General features: G+C 54.9%; 1 protein-coding gene across 1 annotated transcript in view; it reads right to left on the reverse strand.

The window, feature by feature from the left end:
• The window catches only part of LOC138258830 (semaphorin-3A-like), a 248,405-nt gene extending 234,217 nt beyond the window's left edge, over positions 1-14,188 (reverse strand). The window contains exon 1 of the mRNA XM_069206102.1: positions 13,643-14,188. Within this exon, the coding sequence (XP_069062203.1) occupies positions 13,643-13,742 (100 nt within the window). The 5' untranslated portion in view covers positions 13,743-14,188. The remainder of the gene's footprint in view (positions 1-13,642) is intronic.
• Positions 14,189-19,420: the final 5,232 nt, after the last annotated feature.

Below are 19,420 nucleotides of genomic sequence, written 5' to 3' on the forward strand. Positions count from 1 at the left end.
TAATCTTAGACATGTTACATGGCCATGTTCGGAGTTACCATTGTGTCGCTATACATAGGTAGGGACCTATGTATAGTGCACGCGTGTAATGCTGTCCTCGCACTCACAAAGTCCGGGGAATTTGCCCTGAACGATGTGGGGGCACCTTGGTTAGTGCCAGGGTGCCCACACACTTAGTAACTTTGCACCCAACCTTCACCAGGTGAAGGTTAGACATATAGGTGACTTATAAGTTACTTATGTGCAGTGGTAAATGGCTGTGAAACAACGTGGACGTTATTTCACGCAGGCTGCAATGGCAGGCCTGTGTAAGAATTGTCAGAGCTAACTATGGGTGGCAAAAGAAATGCTGCAGCCCATAGGGATCTCCTGGAACCCCAATACCCTGGGTACCTCAGTACCATATACAAGGGAATTATATGGGTGTACCAGTATGCCAATGTGAATTGGTAAATTTAGTCACTAGCCTGTAGTGACAAATTTGGAAAGCAGAGAGAGTATAAACACTGAGGTTCTGGTTAGCAGAGCCTCAGTGATACAGTTAGGCACCACACAAGGAACACATACAGGGCACATACTGTGAGCACTGGGGCCCTGCCTGGCAGGGTCTCAGTGACACAAGGACTAAAACATACATACAGTGAAATATGGGGGTAACATGCCAGGCAAGATGGTACTTTTCTACACCTACCACCCCAGAGGTGCGAGTGCCTCCTTCCACCCCAGAGGTGTGAGTGTTCCCTACCACCACATCGATGTGAGTGTCTCCTTCCACCACAGAGGTGTGAATGCATCCTACCTCCCCAGGGGTTAGAGTGCCCCTTCCACCCCAGAGGTGTGTGTCTCCTTCCACCCCAGAGATGTAAGTGCTCCCTACCACCACAGAGGTGCAAGTGCCCCCGACATCCCTGAGATGTGAGTGTGCTCCCTACCACCCTGAGCTCTGAGTGCCCCCACCCCAGAGTTTTGAGTGTCTCCTACCACCACAGAGGTGTGTGTCCCCTACTACTCCCCTCTCCACAGTGTGAGTGTCTCCTACCACCCCATAGGTTCGAGTGTCCCCTACCACCCCAGAGTGTGAGTTCCTCCTACCGCCACATAGGTTTACGTGTCCCCTACCACCCCAGAGGTGTGAGTGCCCCCTACCTCCCTGAGCTGTGAGTGCCCCCACCCACCCCAGAGGTTTGAGAGCCCCTTCCACCCCAGAGATTTGAGTGTCCCCTACCACCACAGAGGTGTGTGTCCCCTACCACCCACCCAGAGTGTGAGTGCCTCCTACCACCACATAGGTGTGAGTGTCCCCTATCACCGAGGAGGTGTGTGTCTCCTACCACCCCATAGGTTTGAGTATCCCCTACCACTCCAGAGGTGTGAGAGCCCCCTACCACCCCACAGTGTGTGTCTCCTACCACCCCACAGGTTTGAGTGTCCCCTACCACCCCACAGTGTGAGTGTCTCCTACCACCCCAGAGGTTTGAGTGTCCCCTACCACCCCAGAGGTGTGAGTGCCCCCTACCTCCCTGAGCTGTGAGTGTGCTCCCTATCTCCCTGAGCTGTGAGTGCCCCCACCCACCCCAGAGGTTTGAGAGCCCCTTCCACCCCAGAGATTTGAGTGTCTCCTACCACCACAGAGGTGTGTGTCCCCTACCACCCACCCAGAGTGTGAGTGCCTCCTACCGCCACATAGGTGTGAGTGTCCCCTACCACCCCAGAGTTGTGAGTGTCTCCTACCACCCCATAGATTCGAGTATCCCCTACCACTCCAGAGGTGTGAGAGCCCCCTACCACCCCACAGTGTGTGTCACCTACCACCACAGAGGTTTGAGTGTCCCCTACCACCCCACAGTGTGAGTGTCTCCCACCACCCCAGAGGTTTGAGTGTCCCCTACCACCCCACAGTGTGAGTGTCTCCTACCATCCCAGAGGCCTGAGCGTCCCCTACCACTCCAGAGGTTTGAGTGTCTCCTACTACCATAGAAGTGTGAGTGTCCCTACCACCCCAGAGATGTGAGTGCTCCCTTCATCCCCTGAGGTGTGAGTGTCCCCTTTCACCACAGAGGTTTGAGAGTCCCTGACCATCACAGTGGTCTGAGTGCCCCATACAGCCCCATGGGTTTGAGTGCCCCCTGCCCCCCCAGAGGTTTGAGTGTCCCCTACCACCCCACATTGTGAGTGTCTCCTACAGCCCCAGAGGTGTGAGTGCGCCCTACCATGCCACAGGTGTGAGTGTTTCCTACCGCCCCAGGGGTTTGAGTGTCCCCTACCACCCCATAGTGTGAGTGTCTCCTACCACCCCAGAGGTCTGAGCGTCCCCTACCACCCCAGAGGTTTGAGTGTCTCCTACTACCACAGAGGTGTGAGTGTTCCCTACCACCCCAGAGGTGTGAGTGCTCGCTTCAGCCCCAGAGGTGTGAGCGCCCCCTTTCACCACAGAGGTTTGAGAGTCCCCTACCACCACAAAAGTCTGAGTCCCCATACAGCCCCAAAGGTTTGAGTGCCCCCTACCTCCCCAGAGGTTTGGGTGTCCCCTACAACCACAGAGGTTTGAGTGCCCCCTACTGTAGGAGGCTGGCCTGGCTTATAGTAGGTACCAATGGTACTTACACCTTGTGCCAGGTCCAGGTATCCCTTAGTAGTAGATTAGAGGTGTTTCTAGCAGCTTAGGCTGATAGAAGGTAGCTATAGCAGAGCAGCTTAGGCTGAACTAGGAGAAATGCAAAGCTCCTACCATACCACTTATATCATATAGGTACTATGTAATAAGAAAGACAATACTCAGCGTTACTAAAAATAAAGGTACTTTATTTTAGTGACAATGTGCCAAAAATATCTCAGCAGTTATGGGGCCTCATTACAACTTTGGCGGGCGGGAATCGCCGCCCGCCTAGTTGTAACCGCCGTGCAGCCGCCAATGCGGCTGCACTCCTGCGGCGCCCATTATGACATCCAAGCCGGCCCAGCGGGTGTGTCAGCTGCAACATGGGAGCCGGCTCCTAATGGAGCCAGCGGTGTTGCGGCCGTGCGACGGGTGCAGTTGCAACCGTCGCGTTTTTCACTGTCTGCACAGCAGACAGTGAAAAGCAGTGTGGGGCTGTGCCAGGGGGCCTCGCGACTCCCCTTCCCGCCAGCTTTTCCATGGTGGTTCCTACCGCCATGAAAAGGCTGGCGGGAAGGGGACTCGTAGTCCCCTGGGCAGCGCTGCAAGCAGCACTGCCCTGGCGGATTAAAGCCGCCGGGACCACCGTGGCGGAAAACAGCTGGGACCACCGTGGCGGAAAACCGCCGGTCCCGGCGGTGCGACCGTGGCACTTCCGCCGCAGTCATAATCCCAGAGTTTGTACCGCCAGCCTATTGGCGGTACACCCTCCAAAACAGCCCTGGCGGTCTTTGATCGCCAGTGTTGTAATGAGGGCCATAATCCATTAGGAGGTAAGTAAAATACACAAAATATACACACAAACCAAAATCAGGTAAGTAAAACAGTCAGAAAGTAGCGCAAACACTGTAGAATACATTAGAATGCAATAGGACTAGGGGCAACACAAACTATATACTAAGAAAGTAGAATGCGAATGACGAATGGACCCCTAGGCTATTGTAGTGTGTAGAGGGTCGCTGGGAGAGTAAGAAACACTAAGGGTGTCCAAGATACCCCACCCCAAGACCCTGGAAAGTAGGAGTAAAGTACTACTATTTCCCCAGAAACACACTAAACTCGTGATAGAGGATTTTGCAAAGACCACAACAGACTGCAAAGCACTGAAGATGGATTCCTGGATCTGAGGACCTGCAAAGGAAGGGGCCCAAGTCCAAGAGTCGCGAATGTGTTCAGGGGGGGCAGGAGCCCACTAAACCCAGATGAAGTTGCAAAATTGCTGCCTCCGGCTAGAAGAAGCTGAAGATTCTGCAACAACGAAAGAAGGCTAGGAACTTCACCTTCATGCAAAAGATGTTCCACCAAGTGCTGGAGGATGCAGAGTTGTTTCCATGGCAAAATACCACAGACAAGCCTTGCTAGCTGCAAGAGTCACGGTTAAAGAAAAAGGGTGCTGCCTGGGCCCAGGAAGGACCAGGATGTTGCCACTTGGGAGAGGAGACATAAGGGAGCCCTCAGCAAAGTAGAAAGCCCACGCACAAGAAGGTAGCACCCGCAGAAGTCCTTGAACACAGGTTCAAAAAGTCTGAACATGGCGGTCATCTCAGCACTGCAGAAGAGGGTCCCACGACACCGGAGATCAACTCAGGGAGCTTCGCTTTGCAGGACAGAGTGCTGGGGACCTAGGCTTGGCTGTGCATGCAGGATTTTGTGGAAATGTGCACAGAAGCCCTTGTAGCTGCAGTTCACGCGGTGCACAGGATTACTGTCTGGAGAGGGGAGGCAAGGACTTACCTCCTCCAAATTTGGACAGTTGGACCACTGGACAGTCTGGGTCACTTGCGTCCACCACCTGTGTTCCAGGGACCACGCTCTTCAGGATGAGAGGGGTCCCAGAGTACCAGTGACGCTGAAGTTTGGTGCCTGCTGGAGCAGAGGGAAGATTTAGTCGACCTACAGGAGATTTCTTTGTGGCTTCCAGTGCAGGATGAAGGCAGGCAGCCCCCGGAGCATGCACCACAAGGAAACAGTCGAGAAAGCCAACAGGATTAGGCGCTACAAAGTCGCTGGTAGTTTTCTTGCTACTTTGTTGCAGTTTTGCAGGCGTCCTGGAGCAGTCAGCGGTCGATCCTTGGCAGAAGTCGAAGATAGAGGTGCAGAGGAACTCTGGTGAATTCTTGCAAGTCATTATCTGAGGAAAGACCCACTGGAGAGACCCTAAATAGCTCTCAGAGGAGGATTGGCCACCTAGTCAGGTAAGCACCTATCAGGAGGGGTCTCTGACGTCACCTGCTGGGACTGGCCACTCAGAGGCCTCTACAGTGCACTCACACCTCTGGATCCAAGATGGCAGAGATCTGGGACACTCTGGACAGGGGAGTGGTCACTCCCCCTTCCTTTGTCCAGTTTCGCGCCAGAGCAGGGATTGGGGGGGTTCCCTAAACCGGTGTAGACTGGCTTATGCAAGGAGGGCACCATCTGTGCCCTTCAAAGCATTTCCAGAGGCTGGGGGAGGCTACTCCTCCCCAGCCTTTAACACCTATTTCTAAAGGGAGAGGGTGTTACACCCTCTCTCAGAGGAAATCCTTTGTTCTGCCTTCCTGGGACTGGGCTGCCTGGACCCCAGGAGGGCAGAACCCTGTCTGTGGGGTGGCAGCAGCAGCAGCTGCAGTGAAAACCCTAGAGAGCTAGTTTGGCAGTACCCGGGGACCATGCTGGAGCCCCGGAGATGCATGGAATTGGCACCCTAATACCAGATTTGGCATGGGGGGACAATGTCATGATCTTAGACATGTTACATGGCCACATTCCGAGTTACCATTGTGAAGCTACATATAGGTATTGACCTATATGTAGTGCACATGTGCAATGGTGTCCCCGCACTCACAAAGTCTGGGGAAATGACCCTGAACTATGTGGAGGGCACCTTTACTAGTGCAAGGGTGCCATCACACTTAGTAACTTTTCACCTAACCTTCACCAGGTGAAGGTTAGACATATAGGTGACTTATAAGTTACTTAAGTGCAGTGTAAAATGGCTGTGAAACAATGTGGACGTTATTTCACTCAGGCTGCAGTGGCAGACCAGTGTAAGAATTGTCAGAGCTCCCTATGGGTGGAAAAAGAAATGCTGCAGCCCATAGGGATCTCCTGGAACCCCAATACCTTGGGTACCTAGGTACCATATACTAGGGAATTATAAGGGTGTTCCAGTGTGCCAATTGAAATTTGTAAAAGTGGTCACTAGCCTATAGTGACAATTTTAAAGGCAGAGAGAGCATAAGAACTGAGGTTCTGATTAGCAGAGCCTCAGTGACACAGTTAGTCACTACACAGGCACACACATTCAGGCCACAAACTATGAGCACTGGGGTCCTGGCTAGCAGGGTCCCAGTGAGACAGGCAAAAACAAACTGACATACATGTAAAAATGGGGGTAACATGCCAGGCAAGATGGTACATTTCTACACCTCCTACCACCCCACAGGTGCAAATGTCCCCTAATGCCCCAGAGGTTTGAGTCCCCCCTACCATCCCAGAGGTTTGTGTGTCCCCTACAACCACAGAGGTTTGAGTGCCCCCTACCACCCCACATGTGTGAGTGTCCCCTTCCACCCGAGGTTTGTTGAGTCCCCTCTACTGCCCTAGAGGTTTGAGTGTCTCCTACAACCACAAAAGTTTGAGTGCCCCTACCACCCTACAGCTTTGACTGCCCCCTAGCAACCCGGAGGTTGAAGTGCCCCCAACTGCCCAGAGGTCTGAGTGTCCCTACCACCACAGAGGTGTGAGTGCCCCCTACCACCACAGATGTTTGAGTGTCCCTACCACCACAGAGGTTTGAGTGCCCCCTACCACCACAGAGGTTTGAGTGCCCCCTACCATCACAGAGATTTGAGTGCCCCCTACCACCACAGAGGTTTGAGTGCCCCTACCACCACAGAGGTGTGAGTGCCCCCTACCACCACAGATGTTTGAGTGTCCCTACCACCACAGAGGTTTGAGTGCCCCCTACCACCACAGAGGTTTGAGTGCCCCCTACCACCACAGAGATTTGAGTGCCCCCTGCCACCAAAGACAGAGCTCTCTCTGCACGTCAGTGGCTCCCTAGGGGCTACCAGAGAGGGTCTATCTAGGCCAGGGGTCATCAAACTGGAAGACAGACCGCTCGGGAGTGGGGGAGTCTAGGCTCATGAAAAGGTGAAGGGATGAACATCCCCTTGGGGGACACAGGCACGCGCTGTGCTAATAAACAGCACTTTGATTTTAACAGAGTGGAGGTGAGTCGGTCCCACATGAACCCTGGTTGGGGGCTGGCCTCCATGACGGCCCCCCAAATATCACCCAACACCCCACCCCTCTTTTCTTATAAAGGATCACACGGGGGCACTTTGGGGTGGGGTGGGGTGTTGGCACTTATGGAATTTACTGCACTTTTTTAAAGCATAGCTGCAACATGCAGATTGGTAAACGTGTTCAGAGCTCCAAGTGAGCCCATCTCTTGTGAAACATCTTCACGCACTCCGGTATTTTAGCCAACAGTGCATTGCATTTTGGGACTTGTAGTTTCACATTTAGCATTGGAGTGATAGACTCAAAATCCCAGCATGCAAAGTGCTTTTCGTTACAATGCCAGGACGGCCTGGGGTGTCACGCGTGACAAGGGTCTCGTTGCCAGGAGGGTGTGGGAGTGTTACAGAGTAGAAGGCAAGACCCACCATAGCGCTTCGATGGCCTTAGGCTGGGTTCGCGCTACAGAAATGCCACCCACATACAGGAATGATTACAAGTGTTCCCGGCATTCCTTTCCCACCCTCCAAAGTCTTTCACATACCTGGGTCCTTTTGCTTACAAGATTTGTTTCAAATTTCACATATGGGATTTAGAGAAGAGTAAAACTGAAAACTGGCTCAGGGACATTCCCTCCTCTCTGTGACCTCACTTGACATGCTTGCTGTACTGTACCTGCGGGTGAGTAGGTGGGGCTTCTAAGCGCTACTGTCTTCAAGCCCCAGGACATCCTGTAACTTGCCTGCAGTGTTTAATATTATGACAAACGGGATAACTTACGCTTCTCGTTTTTTTTTTTTTTTGGTTGGGGGGGATGCAATTAAATATTTGTCATGGGGGCGTGGCCTTAAGATGATTGAAAACCGCTGGCCCAGGGTCTGGTGAACTCTTCGTCATGATGTCTGCTCAAGTCCTGTTTATTCCGGATACATATTTAAATCAATGCCCCCCCTTCTCCTGCGCCTCTTTAAATCAATGCCCCCTTCTCCTGGGCAACTTTAAATCAATGTACAGTTCTCCTGGGCCTCTTTAAATCAATGTACAATTCACTTAGGCCTCTTTAACTCAATGTCCACGTCTCCTGCACCTCTTTAAATCAATGTGCACTTCGGCTGTGCCCCTTGAAATCAATGTGCACTTCTCCTTGGTATCTTTAAATCATTGGGCACTTCTCCTTAGTATCTTTAAATAAATGTCCACTTCTCCTGGGTATCTTTAAATCAATGCCCCCTTCTCCTGGGCCTCTTTAAATCAATGATCCCCTTCTCCTGGGCCCCTTTAAATCAATGCCCCCTTCTCCTGCGCCTCTTTAAATCAATGACCCCCTTATCCTGGGCCCCTTTAAATCAATGTTCCCTTTTCCTGGGCCTCTTTAAATCAATGCCACCCTTCTCCTAGGCCTCTTTAAATCAATGCCCGCTTCTCCTGGGCCTCTTTAAATCAATGTTCCCTTCACCTGGGCCTCTTTAAATCAATGTACACTTCCCATGGGTCTATTTAAATCAATAAACACTTCCCTTGGGCCTCTTTAAATCGACACCCCCTTCACATAGGCCTCTTTAAATCAATGTCCACTTCTCCTCGGTATCTTTAAATCAATGTCCACTTATTCTAGGTATCTTTAAATCAATGTACACTTCCCCTGGGTCTCTTTAAATCAATGTACACTTCTCCAAAGCATCTTTAAATCAATGTGCACTTCTCCTCGGTATCTTTAAATCAATGTGCACTTCCCCTGGGCCTCTTTAAATCAACGCCCCCTTCACCTAGGCCTCTTTAACTCAATGTCCACGTCTCCTGCACCTTTTTAAATCAATGTGCACTTCGGCTGTGCCCCTTAAAATCAATGTGCACTTCTCCTTGGTATCTTTAAATCAATGTGCACTTCTCCTAGGTATCTTTAAATCAATGCCCCCTTCTCCTGCGCCTCTTTAAATCAATGACCCCCCTTCTCCCGGGCCCCTTTAAATCAATGTCCACTTCTCCTGGGCCTCTTTAAATCAATGCCACCCTTCTCCTAGGCCTCTTTAAATGTGAATCAATGTGTACTTCTGCGCGGGATCTTTGCATCCATGTGTACTGCTTCTGGGGCTGGAGAGTGTTGTCTCTGCCACCTCTGAGTACAGATGCACAAGTTATTGGGGCTGCACTTGAGGTGACGTATGTTACACATTTAATGCAATCAATAGGCGCATATCACCACCTCACGCAACCTTTGTACATTAACATACTCCCTTACGTCATTAACGTAAATTACTAATGTATTCAGTGATTACATCGTACTAATTTACGCAATATTATGTTACTGATCACACAGCGGGAATCACATCTGGCGGCAGCTGGACACAACCAACCCGTAGGTGTAGGGACGTGTTTGGGTGATACCAATCAGAGGCCGGGGAGGGGGAGGTGATGGTAAAGTGTCCCAGCTGCTACTCCTGGGTCCCCCTCAGTTGTAGCGCCCTCCGTTCACACCCACCCCGCTCACAGCTCACAGCTGCCTAAAACACCACCCTGTTGCCTTGAATTTCTCACAGGTGGCGTGGCCCACCTCCCCCACCCCGAGTGAAAACGTGTTCCGGCCTGGGAGCCCCTATGCTGTGTATAGGGGTTATCAGCAGTGATCTCCAGTGACCCTCCTCCACCCCCCGGAGCCCCTATGCTGTGTATGGAGTCATCAGCGGTGATCTCCAATGCCCCCCCCTATGCTGTGTATGGGGTCATCAGCATTAAACTCCAATGACCACCCCGCCCCCCCCACCCGGAGACCCTATGCTGTTTATGGGGTCATCAGCAGTAATTTCCAATGACCTCCCCCCCCCCCACCCCCCCGGGAGACTATATGCTGTGAATTGGGATTAACAGCAGTGATCTTCAGTGCCCCCCCCCCACCTTCCTGGAGCCCCTATGCTGTGTATAGGGATTACCAGCAGTGATCAGCAGTGACCCCCCCCCCTGACCCCCCGGAGCCCCTATGCTGTGTATGGAGTCATCAGCAGTGATCTCCAGTGACCCCCCCCCGGAGCCCCCATGCTGTGTATAGGGATTACCAGCAGTGATCTCCAGTGACCCCCCCCCCCCCCGGAGCCCCTATGCTGTGTATAGGGATTACCAGCAGTGATCTCCAGTGACCCCCACCCCCCCGGAGCCCCTATGCTGTGTATAGGGATTACCAGCAGTGATCTCCAGTGACCCCCCCCCCCCCCGGAGCCCTCATGCTGTGTATAGGGATTACCAGCAGTGATCAGCAGTGACCTCCCCCCCCCTGACCCCCCGGAGCCCCTATGCTGTGTATGGAGTCATCAGCAGTGATCTCCAGTGACCCCCCTCCCGGAGCCCCCATGCTGTGTATTGCGGTTATCAGCACTGATCTCCAGTGACCCCCCCCCGGAGCCCCTATACTGTGTATGGAGTCATCAGCAGTGATCTCCAATGACCCCCCCCCCCCCTCCCCGGAGCCCCTATGCTGTGTATAGGGATTACCAGCAGTGATCTCCAGTGACCCCCCCCCCCCCCGGAGCCCCTATGCTGTGTATGGAGTCATCAGCAGTGATCTCCAGTGACCCCCCTCCCGGAGCCCCCATGCTGTGTATTGCGGTTATCAGCACTGATCTCCGGTGACCCCCCCCCCGGAGCCCCTATACTGTGTATGGAGTCATCAGCAGTGATCTCCAATGACCCCCCCCCCTCCCCGGAGCCCCTATGCTGTGTATAGGGATTACCAGCAGTGATCTCCAGTGACCCCCCCCCCCCCCGGAGCCCCTATGCTGTGTATAGGGATTACCAGCAGTGATCTCCAGTGACCCCCCCCCCCCCCCGGAGCCCCTATGCTGTGTATAGGGATTGACAGCAGTGATCTCCAGTGACCCCCCCCCCCCCCGGAGCCCCTATGCTGTGTATAGGGATTGACAGCAGTGATCTCCAGTGACCCCCCCTCCCGGAGCCCCCATGCTGTGTATAGGGATTACCAGCAGTGATCTCCAGTGACCCCCCCCCCCGGAGCCCCTATGCTGTGTATAGGGATTACCAGCAGTGATCACCAGTGGCCCTCCCACCCCCCGGAGTCCCTATGCTGTGTATAGGGATTACCAGCAGTGATCTCCAGTGACCCCCCCCCCCCCCCGGAGCCCCTATGCTGTGTATAGGGATTGACAGCAGTGATCTCCAGTGACCCCCCCCCCCCCCGGAGCCCCTATGCTGTGTATAGGGATTGACAGCAGTGATCTCCAGTGACCCCCCCCCCCGGAGCCCCTATGCTGTGTATAGGGATTACCAGCAGTGATCTCCAGTGACCCCCCCCGGAGCCCCTATGCTGTGTATAGGGATTGACAGCAGTGATCACCAGTGACCCCCCCCCCGGAGCCCCTATGCTGTGTATTGCGGTTATCAACAGTGATATCCAGTACCCCCCACCTTCCTGTAGCCCCTATGCTGTGTATAGGAATTAACAGCAGTGATCTCCGCCCCCCCCCCCCCGAGCCTCTATGCTGTGTATTGGGGTTATCAGCAGTGATCTCCAGTGACACCCCCTCCCGGAGCCCTCATGCTGGGTATAGGGGTTAACAGCAGTGATCTCCAGTGACCCCCACTTCCTGGAGCCCCTATGCTGTCTATTGGGGTTATCAGCAGTGATCTCCGGTGACCCCCCCCCCGGAGCCTCTATGCTGAGTATTGGGGTTATCAGCAGTGATCTCCAGTGACCCCCCATCTCCCGGAGCCCCTATGCTGTGTATTGGGGTTATCAGCAGTGATCTCCAGCGACCCCCCCTCCCGGAGCCCTCATGCTGGGTATAGGGGTTAACAGCAGTGATCTCCAGTGACCCCCACTTCCTGGAGCCCCTATGCTGTCTATTGGGGTTATCAGCAGTGATCTCCAGTGCCCCCCCCCCCCTTCCTGGAGCCCCTATGCTGTCTATTGGGGTTATCAGCAGTGATCTCCAGTGACCCCCCAATCTCCCGGAGCCCCTATGCTGTGTATTGGGGTTATCAGCAGTGATCTCCAGTGATCTCCAGTGACCCCCCTACTCTCAGCCGCCCCGCCCCTCCCCCCGCTCGCAGGTGGGTCCTTCCTGGACACAGCGCCCCAGCTCAGACAGACAGCTCAGTCGGTTAAGCCCTGGATGCACAGGATGTGAGGGGGCGATAACAAGACCCCTATGTTAGCGCCAAGAGCGGTCGCTGTCTAGTGGGAGCTACAGATCTATCCTGATGTATCTTACCAGGAGTATTCATATTAATATTACAGTTTGTAAAACATATGAGTAATTGTAACACACATAGTTATACTTCAAACAAAAAACAAGTTTTTATGATTGGAATGCGCGAATCGCTCGATTGTAAATCCAAGCAGTCTCGGTCTCACTCCGACATATCTAGCCACCCGCCTCCTATCTGTCCATCCATCCATGCACCTCCCTCCCTCATCCATCCACCCACCTTCCATCACTCCGTCCATCCATCCATCCATCCACCTACCCCATCCATACATCCATCCATCTACCCACCCCATCCATCCATCTACCCACCTCATCCATCCACCCACCCACCCACCTTCCATCCGTCCGTCCATCCATCCATCCATCCATCAATCCATGCACCTACATCCGTCATCCCTCCTTCCATCCATCTACCCACCTCATCCATCCTTTCATCCGTCCATCCACCACCCACCTCATCCATCAATCATCCATCCATCCTCCTCATCCATCGATCCGTCCATCCACCCACCTCATCTATCCACCCACCTTATCCATCCATCCACCCACCTGCCATCCATCTGTCCGTCCATCCTCCCACCAGTCTCCCATCCGTCCATCCATCCATCCAGCGATCCACTTCCCATCCATTAATTCATCCATCCACCCATGCATCTACCAACCTCATCCATTTATCCATCCACCCACCAATCTTCCATCCACCCACCAATCTCCCATCCATCCATCCACCCACCTGCCATCCATCTGTCCGCCCACCTGTCTCCCATCCATCCATCTACCCATCCCATCCATTCATTCGCACACCCAGAAGCAGTCTTCTTCCCTTCCATTCACCCACACACACCAAGGGTCAGTGCCGCCCACCCTCCCAGCGCCACCCATGTACCAACCCTATACAGCCTTGATATCTTACACCCCATTGTTTAGAGAATGAAAAGCTGGAGTTTAAACGCAGACCCCCTTGTACCCTCGTGCAGCTTCCCTCGAGGCGCTAGGACTGGGCCTTGTGTGCACTTTCACTTACCATCAGTGTATGGATACTTTAACAGGAGTAAGGGGTTCACCTATGTCTAGTACACGGGCAGTGCTGGCGGCTGTGAGGTCACACGTCCTTTGACCCCTAATGACAGCACAGGGTTGACCCTTGTCCCACTTCCGGCTCCTTATGCACCTCCAGTGTTCAGCTGAGGGTCAGGGTGGTGTGAGGGTTGGGGCAGGAAACTTCTGAGAGTAAACACGGCCCTTAAACCCTCCTTGCTTCCTGCCCTGTCACTGCCCCCACCATGAGCCCCGGGGCCAGCTGTAGAAGGGGCAGTACCAGGGGTAACAAAGGGCAGCCCAGGGGCAACGAGCGCCAATACCCCCTCTGTGCTCACTCAGCACCCCTGAGCTGGGTAACATTGCGAGTAGTTCATTCTTATAGCGCCTAGACACGGGTTTCAGCATGCACTGTGCATCAGATATACAAAGTACTATGCATTTCACATTGTTGTTTGTGTGGTGGGGGGGGGGGGGGGGTGTTCTGTGTATCTGTCTGTCTTACCTGAGAACCCGAGCTGCAGCCTGGGCACTTCGCTCCGCCGGCAGAGCCCCCCGCCGCACCCCAGGGTGCAGAGAAACAGCACCCCCCAGACACCGGCCATGGTCTCACTCGAAGCTCCCCTGGAAGGTGCAAACTCCCCTGGAGAGGCACCAGCGCACACGGGTGCAAAACAGATGGGTGGCAAGGGTTAATCCACGCACAAGAGCCTGGTGCAGATCAGAGGCAGACACCGGAGAAAAGAAGAGTCTGGTGCAGATCAGCGGCAGACACTGGAGTACAGCAGAGCGTGGTGCAGATCAGAGGCAGACACCGGAGAACAGCAGAGCGTGGTGCAGATCAGAGGCAGACACCAAGCATAGCAGAGTCTGGTGCAGATCAGAGGCAGACACCGGAGAACAGCAGAGCCCGGTGCAGATCAGCGGCAGACACCGGAGTACAGCGGAGTCCGGTGCAGATCAGAGGCAGACACCAAGCATGGCAGAGTCTGGTGCAGATCAGCGGCAGACACCGGAGTACAGCAGAGCCCGGTGCAGATCAGCGGCAGACACCGGAGTACAGCAGAGTCCGGTGCAGATCAGAGGCAGACACCAAGCATAGCAGAGTCTGGTGCAGATCAGAGGCAGACACCAAGCATAGCAGTCTGGTGCAGATCTGGGTCCAGACACGTTACTCCAACCAATATGCTGCAGACGTGGGTCCAGATACCGAAGTACAGAGTGCAGATCTGGGCAGCAGTGATGCACAGGTGGTCTGTAGAGGTGCAGGGTCTGGCACGGATCTGTAGTGATGCAGAGTTTGACGCAGGCCTGGATTCCTGTGGTGCACAGACGGTCTGTAGAGGTGCAGGGTCTGGCACGGATCTGTAGTGATGCAGAGTTTGATGCAGGCCTGGATTCCTGTGGTGCACAGACGGTCTGTATTGCTGCAGAGTCTGGCACGGGTCTGTGGTGGTGCAGAGTTTGATGCAGGCCTGGACTCCTGTGGTGCACAGACGGTCTGCAGTGGTGCAGACCCAGGCACGGGTCTATAGTGGTGCAGTTTGATGCGGTCTGGACTCCTGTGGTGCACAGACGGTCTGTAGTGGTGCAGACCCTGGCACGGGTCTATAGTGGTGCAGTTTGATGCGGTCTGGACTCCTGTGGTGCACAGTAGTGCAGAGTTTGATGCAGGCCTGGACTCCTGTGGTGCACAGACGGTCTGTGGTGCTGCAGACCCTGGCACGGGTCTGTGGTGGTGCAGAGTTTGATGCGGTCTGGACTCCTGTGGCGCACAGACGGTCTGCAGTGGTGCAGACCCTGGCACGGGTCTATAGTGGTGCAGTTTGATGCGGTCTGGACTCCTGTGGTGCACAGTGGTGCAGAGTTTGATGCAGGCCTGGACTCCTGTGGTGCACAGTGGTGCAGAGTTTGATGCAGGCCTGGACTCCTGTGGTGCACAGACGGTCTGTGGTGGTGCAGACCCTGGCACGTGTCGGTGGTGGTGCAGAGTTTGATGCAGTCCTGGACTCCTGTGGCGCACAGACGGTCTGTCCTGGGGCAGACCCTGGCACGGGTCTATAGTGGTGCAGAGCTTGATGCAGGCCTGGACTCCTGTGGCGCACAGACGGTCTGTAGTGGTGCAGACCCTGGCACGGGTCTATAGTGGTGCAGTTTGATGCGGTCTGGACTCCTGTGGTGCACAGTGGTGCAGAGTTTGATGCAGGCCTGGACTCCTGTGGTGCACAGACGGTCTGTGGTGGTGCAGACCCTGGCACGGGTCTGTGGTGGTGCAGAGTTTGATGCAGGGCTGGACTCCTGTGGCGCACAGACGGTCTGTGGTGGTGCAGACCCTGGCACGGGTCTGTGGTGGTGCAGAGCTTGATGCAGGCCTGGACTCCTGTGGCGCACAGACGGTCTGTAGTGGTGCAGGGTCTGGTGCAGATCTGGACCCCTTCCTACCAGAAGGCCCCCGTTCCACCTCCAGGGAGCTCCTCACTATCAGGGCTGCTGGTCCCACTCAGAGCCTTATCAGGGCCGTCTCTTCCTCCCATACAGAGTCCCACGGCTGGCAGCCGGCCCTGCCCCCTGCGCCCCATTGGCCGCCTGCCCAAGAGCAGCTGTGTGTGTGAAGAGCCGCCGTGAGCCCCACCCAGGGTGACTGAAGTCTCTGAGTGGGAAGTCTTCTGGGAAGTGTTACTCACTGACTGTCCCTGCTGCTGGGGGAGGGAGGGTGGTACTGGTGAGCACTGGTGAGAGTGGTAGCACTGGCGAGTACTGGTGAGAGTGGTGGCAGTGGTGAGTACTGGTGAGAGTGGTGGCACTGGTAAGCAATGGTGAGAGTGGTGGAACTGGTGAGTCCTGGTGAGATTGGTGGCACTGGTGGGCACTGGTGAGAGTGGTGGCACTGGTGAGCACTGGTGGGAGTGGTGGGCACTGGTGAGAGTGGTGGCACTGGTAAGCACTGCTGAGCACTGGTGAGAGTGATGAGCACTGGAGAGCACAGGTGAGCACTTGTGAGAGTGGTGGCACTGGTGAACACTGGTGAGCAGTGGTGAGAGTGGTGGCACTGATGAGCCCTTGTGAGAGTGGTGAGCAGTGCTGAGAGAAGCAGCATTAGTGGGCACTGGGAGAGTGGTGGGCACTGATGAGCAATGGTGTGAGTGGTGGCACTGGTGAGAGTGGCAGCACTGGTGAACACTAGTGAGCACTGGTGAGAGTGGTGGCACTGGTGAACACTGGTCAGCACAGGTAAGAGTGGTGTCCCTGGTGAGCACTGGTGAGAGTGGCAGCACGGGTGAACACTGGTGAGCACCAGTGAGTGTGGTGGCACTGGTGAGCACTGGTGAGCACTGGTAAGAGTGGTGTCACTGGTGAGCACTTTTGAGAGTGGTGGCACTGGTGAACACTGGTGAGCAGTGGCAAGAGTGGTGGCACTGATGAGCACTTGTGAGAGTGGTGAGCAGTGCTGAGAGAGGCGGCATTAGTGGGCACTGGGAGAGTGGTGGGCACTGATGAGCACTGGTGAGAGTGGTGGCACTGGTGAACACTGGTCAGCACTGGTAAGAGTGGTGTCACTGGTGAGCACTGGTAAGAGTGGCGAGCACTGGTGAGCATGGCAGAGAGTGGCAGCACTGGTTAGAGTGGTGGCACTGGTGAGCACTGGTGAGATTGGTGAGCACTGCTGAGCACTGCTGAGCACTGCTGAGAGAGGCGGCATTGGTGAGCACTGTTGAGAGTGGTGAGTACTGCTGAGAGAGGCGGCCTTAGTGGGCACTGGGAGAGGGGTGAGCACTGATGAGCACTGGTGAGAGTGGTGGCACTGATGAACAATGGTCAGCACTGGTAAGAGTGGTGTCACTGGTGAGAGTGGCAGCACTGGTGAACACTGGTGAGTGTGGTGGCACTGGTGAGCACTGGTAAGAGTGGTGTCACTGGTGAGCACTGGTGTGAGTGGCGGCACGGGTGAACACTGGTGAGCACTGCTGAGAATGGTAACACTGGTGAGCAGTGGCAAGAGTGGTGGCACTGATGAGCACTTGTGAGAGTGGTGAGCAGTGCTGAGAGAGGCGTCATTAGTGGGCATTGGGAGAGTGGTGGGCACTGATGAGCACTGGTGAGAGTGGTGGCACTGGTGAACACTGGTCAGCACTGGAAAGAGTGGTGTCATTGGTGAGCACTGGTAAGAGTGGTGAGCACTGGTGAGCCTGGCAGAGAGTGGCAGCACTGGTTAGAGTGGTGGCACTGGTGAGCACTGGTGAGAGTGGTGAGCACTGCTGAGCACTGCCGAGAGAGGCTGCATTGGTGAGCACTGGTGAGAGCGGTGGCACTGGTGAGCACTGCTGAGAATGGTAGCACTGGTGAGCAGTGGTGAGAGTGGTGGCACTGATGAGCACTTGTGAGAGTGGTGAGCAGTGCTGAGAGAGGCGGCATTAGTGGGCATTGGGAGAGTGGTGGGCACTGATGAGCACTGGTGAGAGTGGTGGCACTGGTGAGCACTGGTGAGAGTGGCGGCACGGGTGAACACTGGTGAGCACTGGTGAGTGTGGTGGCACTGGTGAGCACTGGTAAGAGTGGTGTCACTGGTGAGCACTGGTGAGAGTGGTGGCACTGGTGATCACTGGTGAGCAGTGGTGAGAGTGGTGGCACTGATGAGCACTTGTGAGAGTGGTGAGCAGTGCTGAGAGAGGCGGCATTAGTGGGCACTGGGAGAGTGGTGGGCACTGATGAGCACTGGTGAGAATGGTGGCACTGGTGAACACTGGTCAGCACTGGTAAGAGTGGTGTCACTGGTGAGCACTGGTAAGAGTGGTGAGCACTGGTGAGCATGGCAGAGAGTGGCAGCACTGGTTAGAGTGGTGGCACTGGTGAGCACTGGTGAGAGTGGTGAGCACTGCTGAGCACTGCTGAGAGAGGCTGCATTGGTGAGCACTGGTGAACACTGGTGAGCAGTGGTGAGAGTGGTGGCACTGATGAGCACTTGTGAGAGTGGTGAGCAGTGCTGAGAGAGGCGGCATTAGTAAGCACTGGGAGAGGGGTGAGCACTGATGAGCACTTGTGAGAGTGGTGGCACTGATGAACACTGGTCAGCACTGGTAAGAGTGGTGTCACTGGTGAGCACTGGTGAGAGTGGCGGCACGGGTGAACACTGGTGAGCACTGGTGAGTGTGGTGGCACTGGTGAACACTGGTCAGCACTGGTAAGAGTGGTGTCACTGGTGAGCACTGGTGAGAGTGGCGGCACGGGTGAACACTGGTGAGCACCGGTGAGTGTGGTGGCACTGGTGAGCACTGGTGAGCACTGGTAAGAGTGGTGTCACTGGTGAGCACTGGTGAGAGTGGCGGCACGGGTGAACACTGGTGAGCACCGGTGAGTGTGGTGGCACTGGTGAGCACTGGTAAGAGTGGTGTCACTGGTGAGCACTGGTGAGAGTGGGAGCACGGGTGAACACTGGTGAGCACTGGTGAGTGTGGTGGCACTGGTGAACAGTGGAGAACACTGGTAAGATTGGTGGCACTGGTGAGGACTGGTGAGAGTGGTGGCACTGGTGAACAATGGAGAGCACTGATAAGAGTGGTGGCACTGGTGAACACTGGTGAGAGTGGTGGCACTGGTGAAAATGGAGAGCACTGGTAAGAGTAGTAGCACTGGTGAGGACTGGTGAGAGTGGTGGCACTGGTGAACAGTGGAGAGCACTGGTAAGAGTAGTGGCACTGGTGAGGACTGGTGAGAGTGGTGGCTCTGAAGAGGGGCCTCGAGCCATGCCAGCCTCCTCTGCCCAGACAAAACTCAGGACACCTCAACATGTGTAGTGTCCATGAGAGACGGCTCCCCAGAGGGCACTCATCCTTCTCAGAGAGACGCACCTCTTGTGAGACAGTGTCTGCTCCTGTCAGAGAGACGCACCTCTTGTGTCTCAGTCTGCCCCGTCTCAGAACGTAACCTCTTGTGAGACAGTGTCTGCTCCTGTCAAAGAGATACCTAGTGTGAGACAGTGTCTGCTGTTCTCAGAGAGACATCTCTTGTGAAACAATGTCTGCTCCTGTCAGAGAGACACCTCTTGTGAGACAGTGTCTGCTCTTCTGAGAGACGCACCTCTTGTGAAAGTGTCCGCTCTTCTGAGAGACGCACCTCTTGTGAGACAGTGTCTGCTCGTCTCAGTGAGACATCTCTTGTGAGACAATGTCTGCCTCGTCTCAGTGAGACATCTCTTGTGAGACAGTGTCTGCCCCGTCTCAGAGAGACACCTCTCGTGAGACTGTATCTGCTGTTCTCAGAGACGCACCTCTTTTGAGACGGCGTC

The sequence above is a fragment of the Pleurodeles waltl genome, chromosome 9 (genome assembly GCF_031143425.1).
Source record: "Pleurodeles waltl isolate 20211129_DDA chromosome 9, aPleWal1.hap1.20221129, whole genome shotgun sequence".
In the NCBI taxonomy this organism is placed as follows: Eukaryota; Metazoa; Chordata; class Amphibia; order Caudata; family Salamandridae; genus Pleurodeles; species Pleurodeles waltl.